General features: G+C 38.2%; 1 protein-coding gene across 1 annotated transcript in view; it reads left to right on the forward strand.

The window, feature by feature from the left end:
- The window catches only part of NEGR1 (neuronal growth regulator 1), an 817,401-nt gene that overhangs the window by 775,440 nt on the left and 29,096 nt on the right, over positions 1-12,865 (forward strand). The window contains exon 5 of the mRNA XM_074220351.1: positions 4,324-4,444. Coding sequence (XP_074076452.1) covers positions 4,324-4,444 — 121 coding nt within the window. The remainder of the gene's footprint in view (positions 1-4,323; positions 4,445-12,865) is intronic.

Here is a 12,865-nt window from a genome sequence, read left to right on the forward strand (position 1 = left end):
CCTTCCCATCCCGAACTATCATGTATCATGTGTCTTCACTAAACTTGCTGTCTCTCCCTTAAACTTTAGGTTCCTTGAGGGCCCAGCATATTGGATGTTTCTCTCTCTCTCTCTCTCTCTCTCTCTCTCTCTCTCTCTCTCTCTCTCTCTCTCCCCAATATTTATTCTAGTGCCTCAGACCTAATGGGTATTTAATAAATGCTTGTTAATTGATTGATCACAATTTCTTGTTACCCATCAATCACCTTAAACTACTGCTCTACTTTTTTAGAAATCAAACACCAATCCTAATTCCCTGATTATTTGTGGCCTTACTAAGTGCCCTTAGTCTCTGAGAGTCTCTAAATTGTTAATGTTTTAGATAATTTTTATAAAATATAACCTTTAGTTTACTTTCTGAAAAGCATTAGTTCATTTTTACAGGATATAAACTCTAGAAATCAGGAATTATTTCTTTCCTGTTTTTCTATCCCCAGGGCCTGGCACATAGAAAAGATTTAATCAAAATATTTCCTGTTTCACCTCCATAAAGCCTACGACTTCCTCATTCCAGCTCTCATTCATTGATCCATCAAGGCTCCCAGAAGGCTTGAACACGTCTTCTCCCATGACTTCTGCTCCAGTCTTCATGCTCATGTCTTCTCCCCAGTGTCAATCATGTTTATATTTAGACTCAACATTATGTCATCAATAACTTCTAGTGATTAGTGCCTGAGCACCAATGAGCCAATTACCATAAATTAGCTCTTACAAAAGGTTATTTACTTTGAAGATAAAGAAGAACAGAAGTTTCAAAGCATTTCTCCCAGAAGTCTGGGGTTGCACTGTCTCCTCCTTCACCTCACTTCCAGGAAGGAATAGGCTTGCTGCAGAGCATATCCCCCACCACGTTGACATCCAAATTCAGTCTAGTCCAAGGAGCAGGCCCAATGCCTGTGACAGCTCGCCTCAGTCAAGTAGGTCATTTTTCAAGCTGCTATTGCCACCTTCTCCTCATCACTTCCCATGGATTAGTTATTACCTCTTTACCGATGACTCCCATAGCTACTTACCCAACCTTAACTTCTTTCTGTCCACCAGGCTCCCATCTCCAACATGTCCTGAAGATCTCTTGTTTGTTCTTAGTCACAAGTTTTAGATTGTGAGCCCTTTGAGGGCAGGGATTAGCTTTCACCTTTCTTTGGATCCCCAATATTTACTATGTTTCCTGGCACATGAGAGGAACATCACTGACATTTAGTGACCTCATCTGAGTAGTCTTACCTGTGCTCTGCCTCCATGAAATCCTAGGATGACCTCCAGCTCTTGGGCTTCTGGCTCTTGCTGTTCCAACCTTTCAAATTTGCTTAGGCCATTGGCATCTGCAGCACTTTATCTAAAATCAAGAGAACAGTAAGTAAGATAGGAAAGCCAGGTCCTCACAGGACCCAGGACGACCCCCCAGGTGAAGGGGCTGCGGCAGCCTCTGGTTGACAATAATTGGACCAGGTGCTGTCTGAGCATTCCAATTCAGGTGACAGGAGTTCAGAGGTCATTCAGGCCCAGCCAGAGGCTTACAGCACTGTTCCTTCCTCACTCAACACCAAAACCATGAAAGGTCGGTCAGTGTCTTTTGAAACACACCAGGCTGGGCTCTGTCTTGGCAGCCCCTCAAAAACAGCTTCGTAATCATCTGGTTAAAGAATCAGAAACAACAGAAACACATCTGATCATGCTCCAGTGTCCACAGGTGCTCCATTAGACTGATGTAGACAGGACCCCTCTCGATGGCCATTGCTTTGAATAAGATTTCTGTTCTGACTCCCTATTTAGCAGAGCAGTGCAGTGAGGGGAGGCAGAGATGTGCCTCACCTGAGCCCCACCTCTGCCTATGAAGGGTTAAACGCATACATCTGGCTCATGCTTAGTGTATCCTCCAAGCGTATGAGCCAGGTATATGCAGTCACCCTTTCACAATCAGAGGTGAGGCTCAGTTCGGCCCCTTCTGCCTCTTCTCATCAAACATCCCTGACATTTAGTGTGTTCTTTGGATGTCCTTTACATGTACAGTGCTAATGTTCATCTTTTACCCCTAGGTGATCAGATTTTGTCTGTTCCACTGCCTCTTTAGTGTCCTATGTTTTATTCCATTCAAATTGCAGCTGAAACCTCTCTATGTGGAATTCCCTTTTTAGGATGTCAGCTCCTGGAGAGCAGGAATGGTTTTGATTTTCCATGTATATTCCCACTGCTAAGCAGTGACTTGTATATATTGAGCATTTAATAACTGACTTTTCATCCTTTCATTCATTCATTCCCTCCTTGGTTCATTCATTCGTGAGGTGCTTTGAAAGAGTGGATTCGATTTTCATTTCAGTTCATCATACTTGCCTTTTCAGACGTTGTCAATTCTATGGTTTTGTATGTACCGAGTCATGGTTCTCCTGACAATATGAAGTAATTAAACTAACCAGGTTATCAATAGAAACTTGGAATGGATCTTTTTGTTGCAAGTGGTTATTGCATCTTCAATAATAGCCAGAAATCGTAAAAAAAGTTATAGCTTCTTTGTGTGATTGGGAGAAAGATATATGAAAGAGAGAAATTATTCTTCTAGAATTCATGGGACTCTAAAGTCTACAAGAATTGAAATTGAGGGTCACCCTGAGAACAACAGGGGGGGGGGGAATAAAGGATGGAAACGTACAAAACCAGAGGACAAACAAGAAAGAGGAACCATGGAAAGGATGGCATTGCCAAATAACCAATCAATCCCTCAGCAAGCTTTAAACTCCTAATGTTTAGCAGGCATTCAAAGAAAATTCTCTTCCCTTTAGCTTAGATTCGAGGTAGCAGAAGATACTAGAAAGATAACAATGTCTGAATCACTACCTCAGAACATCTGGATCCAAATTCCATTTTCATTTCCTCTTTCCTGTGTGACTTTGAATATGTAACAACCCTTTGTGACCCAAGTTTCCACATTTAATCCACATTTTCCTAAAGGACCGTTCAGATAAATGCCGCCTTTAAATATATCCTATTTTCTCTGACTCTATAAATGAAGAATTGAATAAGAAAAAAAAAGGTGCTCTGGACATATGGAAAGAGCAAGGCATAAGTAAAGTACAGTCCCTGAGTTCCATTGATATCTTCATATCTGGAGAAGGAAAAGGCAGTTTTCTGGAGCCCTTGTGAGAATTCAAAGGGAAGAAAGACTGAATGATGGTCGTGGATAGGTCCCCATCTGCACCCCTAGAGAAAGTACTAACATTAAGGAAATCTATTAGGATATTTGAGGGATTGAAAGGGAAAGAAAACATGTGCACAGACTGCTCATAGGTCTTGTGTATATTTATTTAGCAACAGCAAAATTTTATCAGGATAATTGTTGGAGAAATTAATACATTAAACATAGGTAATTGGGGTTTTCTTTTAGTGAATTTTAGAAACCTAATGAAACATTTTAAATAGAAAATACAAAAGCAATTTCTAATTTGTTTTAATCCAACTTTTTTCACCCTCAACCCTTTTAGATCTGTAATTCTACATTATTTTGTTCTAAAGTGGCACTTAATTATCTACCTGCCCCCACCTCTGAGACCTTCCTCTCTGTCCTTGTCTCAGCAACAATTCACACCCCTACTGTGGAGAAAAGAAATATAAAATAAGCATGGAAGTGAAATAATTTGGGAGCAGAGTACCAACCTTCATAGAATCTGATGAACCACCAACAATCTGCTTCTCCATAAAGGCCACATCCTATTGGAAGAATGCTTCTGTGACTCCCATGTCTCTCTTCACATTTTCTCCATATAGAAAGAGCATTATACCCCCATTGTGTTTGGGGCTTCCCAAACATCCTAAAGAGGCAGATCACTTGTCTATTTTTAGATACCTAAGACCTATAGCTAAGTCCTTTGCCCAAAGAGGATAATCCCCAAGAGTGTTAACCTCTGCCTTGGTTTATTAGTAAGGTTCCTGGTGTTCACACACTTTGAGAATAACATTTTTTTTCCTAAGAAGAAAGATGTATTATAAAGAATTTGTCTGATCCACTCCTCATACCCTCTCCTCCTGCCCTCACCTCACTTCTATTGGAAAGAGAAAGGAAAATGGATTACCTTTACCCTGTTCTCCCAGGAAGCATCTATTAGCTGTTCAACTTGAAAAATGCAGCTGAAAATGACTGGTTTTGTATTAGTAACATAAAACACAGAAAATGTGATGTATTAGCCCATCAGGGATAAGATTACTTTGAATATAGAAAGAATAAAAATATACATGTGCGGTATTTCTGCACTTGATTTTGTTGCTTACAGATACTTTTTCTTTCTTCCCCAGTTGCTCCCACAATCCAGGAAATTAAATCTGGCACAGTGGCCCCCGGACGCAGTGGACTGATAAGATGCGAAGGGGCCGGCGTGCCGCCTCCCGCCTTCGAGTGGTACAAAGGAGAAAAGAAGTAAGGACTTGGGGCTTTGGGGAGATCTGAGAACAGGGAGACATTGAGGGGATTTCTTAGATTGGGGGGCTGCCTCTTGAAGGCAATTGGTAGAACCCACCTAGGCCCTATACAGGAAGGCTAAGAAATGTCCACTTTAGGTTCTAGGATACTGGAAATGGTTGTCAAATTACTTCATATGTGTTATCTGTGCGCATATATGCATATATCTGGCACATATGAAATGTCATATACATGTATATATATATATATATATATATATATATATATATATAATTAACCTTATTTCTGAACTTACACTCTTATGCACCTCACAAATACTCAGATATGCATGAGACGTAACTAGTAAGTAAGTCATTTGGCAGATCTGACATAAAATCCCTTCTAAGATTTACCTCTCTCCCAGTCTCTCTATGTTTTCTATATTTGTCTCTCTTTATCTCTGTCTCTCAATGGCATAATTACCTTCTACTTAATAAACTCTTTCTCCCTATGCAGATCAGCAGCTATTCTCTAGTTTACCAAATAATTGACATGAGTGGAGGGCTCAGATGAAATGATTTGGGGAGGGTTATAAAAGAGTGGTATATTTCAAAGGGAGGATTTGAACTCAAATCTTTCTTACTCCAAATGAATCTATCTACCATAGCATACTGCAATATAAATGAATGGATTGTTCAATCACTTAACAATCATTTCTAAAGCACCTAATATGTTGATATAAATAATGCTACTATTAGGACTCTTCCTCCTTTTCTTTCTGTTTCTCCTCCTCCTAAGCATTTATTAAGCCCCCAATCTTTGCTCATACAGTTTTAATTTTGATATGGGAAATGAATAAATTATATGTATGAAGAATAAACATAAAGAAAATAAATATAAACAAATACAAAGTAGTTCCGTGTAGTTAAATTAGGATGAAGCACTAAATTGAGAGGATCAGGAAAGGCATAGACAGGACTTCAAATAAAACAATACAAAGTACCCTAGATTTTTAAAATTATTTTTATTCATGTCGTTTGTACATTGCAAAAATTCCTCCAAATGTCCTTGGACCATCCCCCTCCTAGAAAACTCTATCATATTACAAAGTAAAATTTTTAAAGGAAAAGAAGAGAAAAAAATAAATAAATAAATTTTATAAAGAAAAAAAGAAGAGAAGGGGGAAATCAGCAAAACAAATCAATACTGAAACTATCTGAAAATAGATGTAATTTTCTACCTAGGGGAAATAGCTTGCAAACAAGATATATGTAGGATAAAATGTAATCGAGAATGTATAATTTTGTGATTATTCTTTGCATTCATATTTTTGTTATTGCTTTCTATGTTGTTCTCTTGATTTTTCCTACTTGACTTTGAATCAGTTAATGTAGGTCTATTCAGACTTCTCTGTATTCATCTTATCCACCATTTCTTAAAATACTTAAATATTCAATTACATTTATGTTCTGCACTATATTTGTTACCATTCCCCAGTGCATGGACCTCTATTTGGACTGGGGTCTTTGCTGCCACAAAAGGTCTTTCAAGAAATAATTGCTAGCATTTCTTCTAATCAATTCTCATCAATGACCTACTTTGAGTATATATTTCATTTTGGAATCTGTGATCTGTGATCTGCACATGAGAGGTATTTGAATAATACCAACCACAAATAAGTCCATCTTCCTCTAATCCCTCTAACAGTGACTCTTCCCATTTTTGTCATCTTTGCCAATCTCTAGGTGTGAGTGGAAACCTTAGAATTGTTTTAATTTGCTTTTCTCTTATGATCATTATTTTCTTATTATTAATTTGCTTTCCTTTTATTATCATTATCATTCACATGGTTGCCAATAGAATTGCCATATCATCACTATCACAGACAACTGGAGTATTTAAAGAATTCCCTTTGCAGTAATCATTTTGTGTGACAGCTGGGAGAGTAGTGTACAGACAGGAAGGATTAGAGTCCGGGAGACTTGATTCGACTTGCCCTCTTTAAATATATAGATCTGTGAAATTGAGATTATAGTAATACGTACCTCAGAGGGTAGATAAGAGGATAAAAGGAGATCATATATGCAAAGTGCTCTTGAAATGTTAGTCATTATTGTTAATCAACAGCATACCTAAAGAGGGTACTGCAAGGATAAAACATCTTCATCATCTTATGATGGAATATGGTCATCACAAGCTGATGATGATGGTTAGTAAAGGACCCACTCAAGCTTACTCAGAGTTGCCATGGCTTTTACGAAAGCCAGATGGGATATTGGAATAAGATTGTGGTGAAAGATTAAAAGGGGAAATTCTGATTTATTTCCTACTTTAAAATTGAACTAGAATTTTTATTGAGAAAAATCAAGGGAGTTTCTGATAGTTTAATGAGGAAACTTATGAGCAAATAACTATTTTCTTAATTTAAAATTTTATTTTTCAAATACATATGATAGTTTTCAACATTTTTCTTTTTTTAATACATTTATTTATTTATTTTCCAATTACATACATAGATAGTTTTCAACATTCATCTAAGCTTTTAAGCGCCACATTTTTCTACCAGTCACTCCTACTTTCCCCCTCCCCATGGCAGCAAATAATCTGTTAATCTGTTATAGGACATACGTGTATAATCACGTTTAGCATATCTCCATATTAGTCATATTGTGAAAGAAGAATTAGAACTAAAGGGGGTGAGAAGAAAAACAGGAAAAAAAACAATTTTTTGAAGTGAAAATAATGGCATTGGTCTGCATTCAGACTCCATAGTTCTTTCTCTCGATGTGGATGGCATTTTCCATCACTAGTCTTTTAGAATTGTCTTTGATCACTGTACTGCTGAGAGGAACTAAGTTTATCATAGTTGATCATCATATAATGTTGCTGTTAATATGGACAGTGTTTTTCAGTATCAATTTATTCAAGTCTTTCCAGGCTTTTCTGAAATCCACCTGCTTATGATTTTTACAGAACAATAATATCCTTTCACAGCAAATAATTCTTAAAAGTAAAATTATGGATTGTTGATGACTATGTGAAAGAATGGTCCAAATCATTATCATGACCATCATCATCATTATTAATTTATAGCTCTAACTCATAATCTATAATAGTATAATAGTATAATCTATAATAATATAATAGCACCCACATAGGCAAAGACATTTCAAGAGAGGCAGACATGAACCATGGGATGCAGGGGGCCAGGGAAGTGACCAGGAAGGCAGAGCTTCAGTTGGACCAACTCAACTCTTGTCACTGGTTTTCTTGACCATATTTCTTCTGGTACATCCTCCAATCTCCAGCCATCCAAGGTTCAGTTAGTTGTTCGTATTCTATCGTTCCTTTCTGGAAGCAGAACTTATCTCCTTTGGCATCCCTAGCACCAAGCACAAACTGCTTGTGGTGGGGATCGATTGATCATTTGTCCCTTGAAGAAAGGCAGGGATCCCAAAAGGCAGGAGTGGGCTGTGAGTGTCCCCCCTTTAAGGGAGAGTTTCTTATTCAAAGGCTGAGCATAGAACAGCAAGAAATAGTAAACAGACCCATTGAAGTGGAGCCACATACATGAATAAGTGAATTAAATATGAAATAATGGGGGGGGGGGCGGCTAGGTGGCACAGTAGATAGAGCACAAGCCCTGGAGTCAGGAGTACTTGAGTTCAAATTTGGCCTCACTTAATAATTACCTAGCTGTATGGCCTTGGGCAAGCCACTTAACCACATTGCCTTGCCAAAAAAGAAAACCTAAAAAAAAATTAAAAAGATAAATAATGGGACAGGATTTTCCACCCTATTATCAATTTCAAGAACTCGCCCTTCCCCAGCACGAACCAACATATTCCTAAAGATAGAGATATCCCATTGCTTTTCTGGCTCCCCAAGTCACCCCATCCTCTCACTGGTTGCTAGGGAATTATGGCAAACTGAGAGCAAAGGGAAAGATCTTGATTTGCAGCAACAAGTCTTTTGGCAGCTTGGGTGTGTTTGCTACCAGAACCTCTTTTATCCTACTGAGCTTCCTTCGACCTTTTTCAATAATCATGAATATTTTCTCTTCCCCTTCCCTACTTCTTGTCTCTATTCTTATGTTTTGACCCCAGTGGAGGCAGGTCTCACTCTAGAGGGGGCAGGTGACAGGAGACAGCTGACACCTTCCTTTGTTCCCTCCCTTTCTCCTGCTACAAGAAAAGCTCTCTTGAAGCCTAGGTACAATACAATAGCCTCTCAGGTTCAGTAAAACCAGGCTACTACTCCTTTGGGAATTTTATAATAAAGGAAAATTTAAGATAGAATCACAGTTTCTCAGTCCTCAGTTAGAAAAATATGGTTTGGCTCTCTGCCTTCATTTAAATTTGCATTGATTTCTATGTGACCCTGGCCTTTAGGGAGACAGAGACAATATCCAGGTTACCAGAACTATTTGATTCAAGAACCAAGCTGAATTTGCTTTTAGGATGGCCACGTGGGGAAGTGCCCACCTAGGAAGATGGGGCAAAGGTAGACCTTTGCTTGGTACTCCCTTCTGGTCCTTCAGGTTAGAACAACTGGTGATTTTAGCCCAAAACTTCTTCTCTCAAATGCCTATGAGTTCAATGGCCTTTCTCAGTCTCATGTTCCTTGGACAAACTCCCTCCCCCATTTTGTTGAGGCCTCTGTCTGTGGCCTCTTTCCCAGCCATCCTTCCTAGCTCAGCTCTGCCCTTTCTTCTCTGCTGGTTCACCCTAAATCCCAAAACTCCAAATCAATCTTCTTTTTCATATCAAAATTATAGGACGTGACTGAATGTTCACAGTCAATAACAACCAATTTCCTTTTTGTTTTCATTTTACTTCATTCAATGGATTTTAGGATTTCTAAATTAATCAGGATTTTTTGCACCTTCTCTAAAGTCTTTGATTGACACATTGACTCAATGAAGGTATTCACAGTAGTTCATACATCTAATTGACTGATTCAGTCTCAAAGCCTAAAGTTCTGTAATAATGAGGCATGCGTACAGTACACTTTTCTTACACTTACCTGGCAAATGAAGACAAGTTCACATTATTTTTAGAATGTCAGAATTGGAGAGTCTTTAGATGATCCTCTCAACCCCTCCATGAAAAATCATCCCCTCTGAAAGATGCCAAATCCTGGACAATTGGACTTTTTTTTTTAACCAATGTCTTTAATAAAAGTATGGATGGCCTCAAATTTGTGGGGAGCATCAAGTTGGAAGGGAATGTTAACTCAGTGTTAAATTGATTGAGGAACAAAAAATCCTGACAACTTTCCTGGACACCTTCACTGGAGTCATGATTTCAAATTTGACATCTAAACATTAATGACTACTCTGATTTTGGCCACACAACCAAGTCCAAATCCATCCCATTTCCATATTTTCCACAAGAATAACAAAGAATACTCTCTCACTTTACTAAAATCTGGTAAAATATAGCCATAATATTGTTAAAGTAGTTAGATGGTGCAGTGGAAAGTGTCAGGAAGACTCATTTTTATGAGTTCAAAGCTTGTCCAAGACTCTTATTAGCTGGGTGACCTTGAGCAAGTCACTTAACGTGTTTACCTAAGTTTCCTCATCTGTAAAAAGAACCAGAAAAGGAAATGGCAACTACTCCAGGGTCTCTGCCAAGAAAACCCCAAAATGGGATTAGGAAGAATCAGACAGGAATAAAAATGCCAGAAAAACAAGAGCATTCTAACTATAAATCTAGAAACTATTTAAAAAAGAATAACTTTGTATGACATGACCTGTTCCCAATGAAGTAATCCATCAGCATTTATTGGAACAATTATAGTTCTGTCACTTCTTTATCTAAAAGTTTACTAATCATGTACTTATTAATACACTCTGGAAAATACCAGGAATTGTAATAATGTTTACAGGGTTATAGTTTGCAGATTCACTCTCTTTGGTTCTTGGAAACTCAAGACTTTTCCCCTTCTCCAGTCCTGCTGACCTCTCCTGATCACCAGCCTCCCCAATGGTGTCTCCACTGTCCATTCTTTCAGGAGCCAAGGATATATTTCGTCTTGAATTCATCTTCCTCTTGTCAGTTTTCCCCAAAAAATATCAAATATGATAATATTTGTAAAGTGCTTAGCACAGTGACCCCAGGCACTTTGTAGACTCGTTCCTGTGGGATGATCTTCCTTTGGATCTGTCTAACCAGCCACTGCCAATAAAGGCAGCTCAAGCCAGAGACAAAAATCACTGTGGCTTATTTTCTCAGAGCGAGCCGCACCCCACCAGCCGTTGGTGGTAAACACGTGTGACTCTGACAATTAGGTCAATATTTATATATTACACGAGACAAAGAAAGAAAGAAATTGGCCACTCATTATAGTGGAGCTGGTTATACAAAGAAAAAAGGGGATGCTTGTTAAGAAGAATGTAAAGCATTAGTTACAGGAGAGAGAAAGACCGTGCCGTTGTTAGGACAGCTAGTTGTACTAAATCAAAAGGGCCATATATCACTTGTGAAACCAGATAAAGAAGTAGTCTCCATGTCCTTGGGCTCACGAAATCCTTCTTCTCTAGCAATTAAATTTGAGTTGCAATTAGAGGAGGAAGGAGGACACAGAAGGAAGCCAGTTGTTCCTTGTAAACTGGTCCCACAGTGCATGTAGGGGCCATACCTAGCAAAAAGAGAAAATACAAAATTAAATGGTCTTTGTTATATCAATTCTTAACACATTACACTTAGCTTTAAAAATACACTTTGAACTCTTTTTTACCCCAAAATCTGTCTCCTTATCCTAGGGATCAACTAAATCCCTATTAATCACTTGTTCAATCCTTTTCTAGTTCAAAGGGATTTCTTTTTGGCAAAGATGCCCAGACATTTTTTGGTTGTTTTTGTTTTTGTTTGTTTGGGTTTTTTTTTGAGGGGGGGTTGGCTTGGTTTGGTTTTCATGTGAATCATCTTCTACACCAAAAGGCCTCTTTTCTGCTTAGTAACTGGCAGCTTGTTGATAATCATCCTAAAATCACAACTTGATTAATTTTTCCGCCAAATGTATTTCTTTATACATCTCTCCCTTGAAGCTCATCGACAGTATTTTCCCTCCCCATCCAGCCTCCTAATAATCCAGCCTCTGCAATAATCTGTCAGCTCAGTATCTTAACACCCAGAAGAATTTCAAGAATTGTGGTTAAATTTGCTCTTCTCTTTCCAAAAGTAATTGGTGTTTATTTAGGAATATCATTTTTGTGGTAATTATAATTCTAAGGGAAAAATGTTGATTGAGCCTTCTTTCTTAGGTCTGAAATGCAAACATCCTTGTGAAATACAAGTTGTCTTTAAAGCAATTATCATTGCAAAGAGAAGTGAGAATTTATGAACAATTCAGGAATTCTCTTTTCTTTGTTTTTTCCTTTGTCTCTTAATATTGGTGGCTTCACCTTTTTGCTTTGGTTATGAAGATGAGCTGGGTCAACTTGGGGCATAGGAAAGGTGAGGAAAGTATACCTGAGAGAGTCTGGAATATGATAATAAAAGGTATCTGGGTAGCTGAGGATTTTTTTAAATTTTTTAAATAAACAAATATTTATTTTCTTTCTATTAAAGAAAAATAGGAAAAACCAAACCCTTACAAAACCCATGCTCTTTAGTTATAATTTAAGAAGATTAGGTGTTAAAAGGGAAATTCTTTGTTCAGACTTCTGCCCTGATTAATGAGACTCCTCCAACAGACTAATTAGCACTACCCAGAAAACAAGTCAGACCTGAAAGAGTTGGGGTGACTACAATAATTTCAGTGATTCCTCATTTGGGTCTAACCATGTAGCTATGGTGCAGCAGCACATTTGGTCTCTACCACCTCTGTCTTCAGCAGCAGCATCCTCCTCTCTGTTACTTGTACTGAATCATTTGAGCAAGGCTTAATGGCTATAAGCTAGAGGATTTAAATTCACAGTAGGAAATGGATGTATTGTGACCATAAGGATCACAATTTGTGTCCAATTCAGCAAGAGTCTTCCTGACTCCAAGCCCAGCACTCTATCCACTGGGTCAGCTAGCGGCCCCAATGTTATCTAACCTTGCTCAATATATTTAAGAAAGTGGAGAAAGGACAAGCCCCACTTTTCCTGAGGATTTTTTTAGTGTAAAGGGAAAGTCAATGAGGACAGCACCCACATGCAGGGAAAAACTGCTTATTAAAAGAATCAAAAGGATGTGTCTTCATCCTATCAAATAAGACAAGTTTTCATCTTCCCATAATTTAGAATTTTTTTTCTACCAGGAGTCACCAGGAGGCTCACCCTCCTATTTTTGGCTTGGAATGCCATTATTTTCCTTGCAATGAGGGAAACTTCTATGCCTGCAAACCCATTTCTTACCTGGCCCTGGTATGTGCACCTTTCCTTTATCTTTGTGCATAAATAAGAGAGAGAAAAAAAAGTTGGAGTTTGGGGACCTACTTCTCCAA

This window comes from Macrotis lagotis, chromosome 2, assembly GCF_037893015.1.
Source record: "Macrotis lagotis isolate mMagLag1 chromosome 2, bilby.v1.9.chrom.fasta, whole genome shotgun sequence".
NCBI classification, from domain to species: Eukaryota; Metazoa; Chordata; class Mammalia; order Peramelemorphia; family Peramelidae; genus Macrotis; species Macrotis lagotis.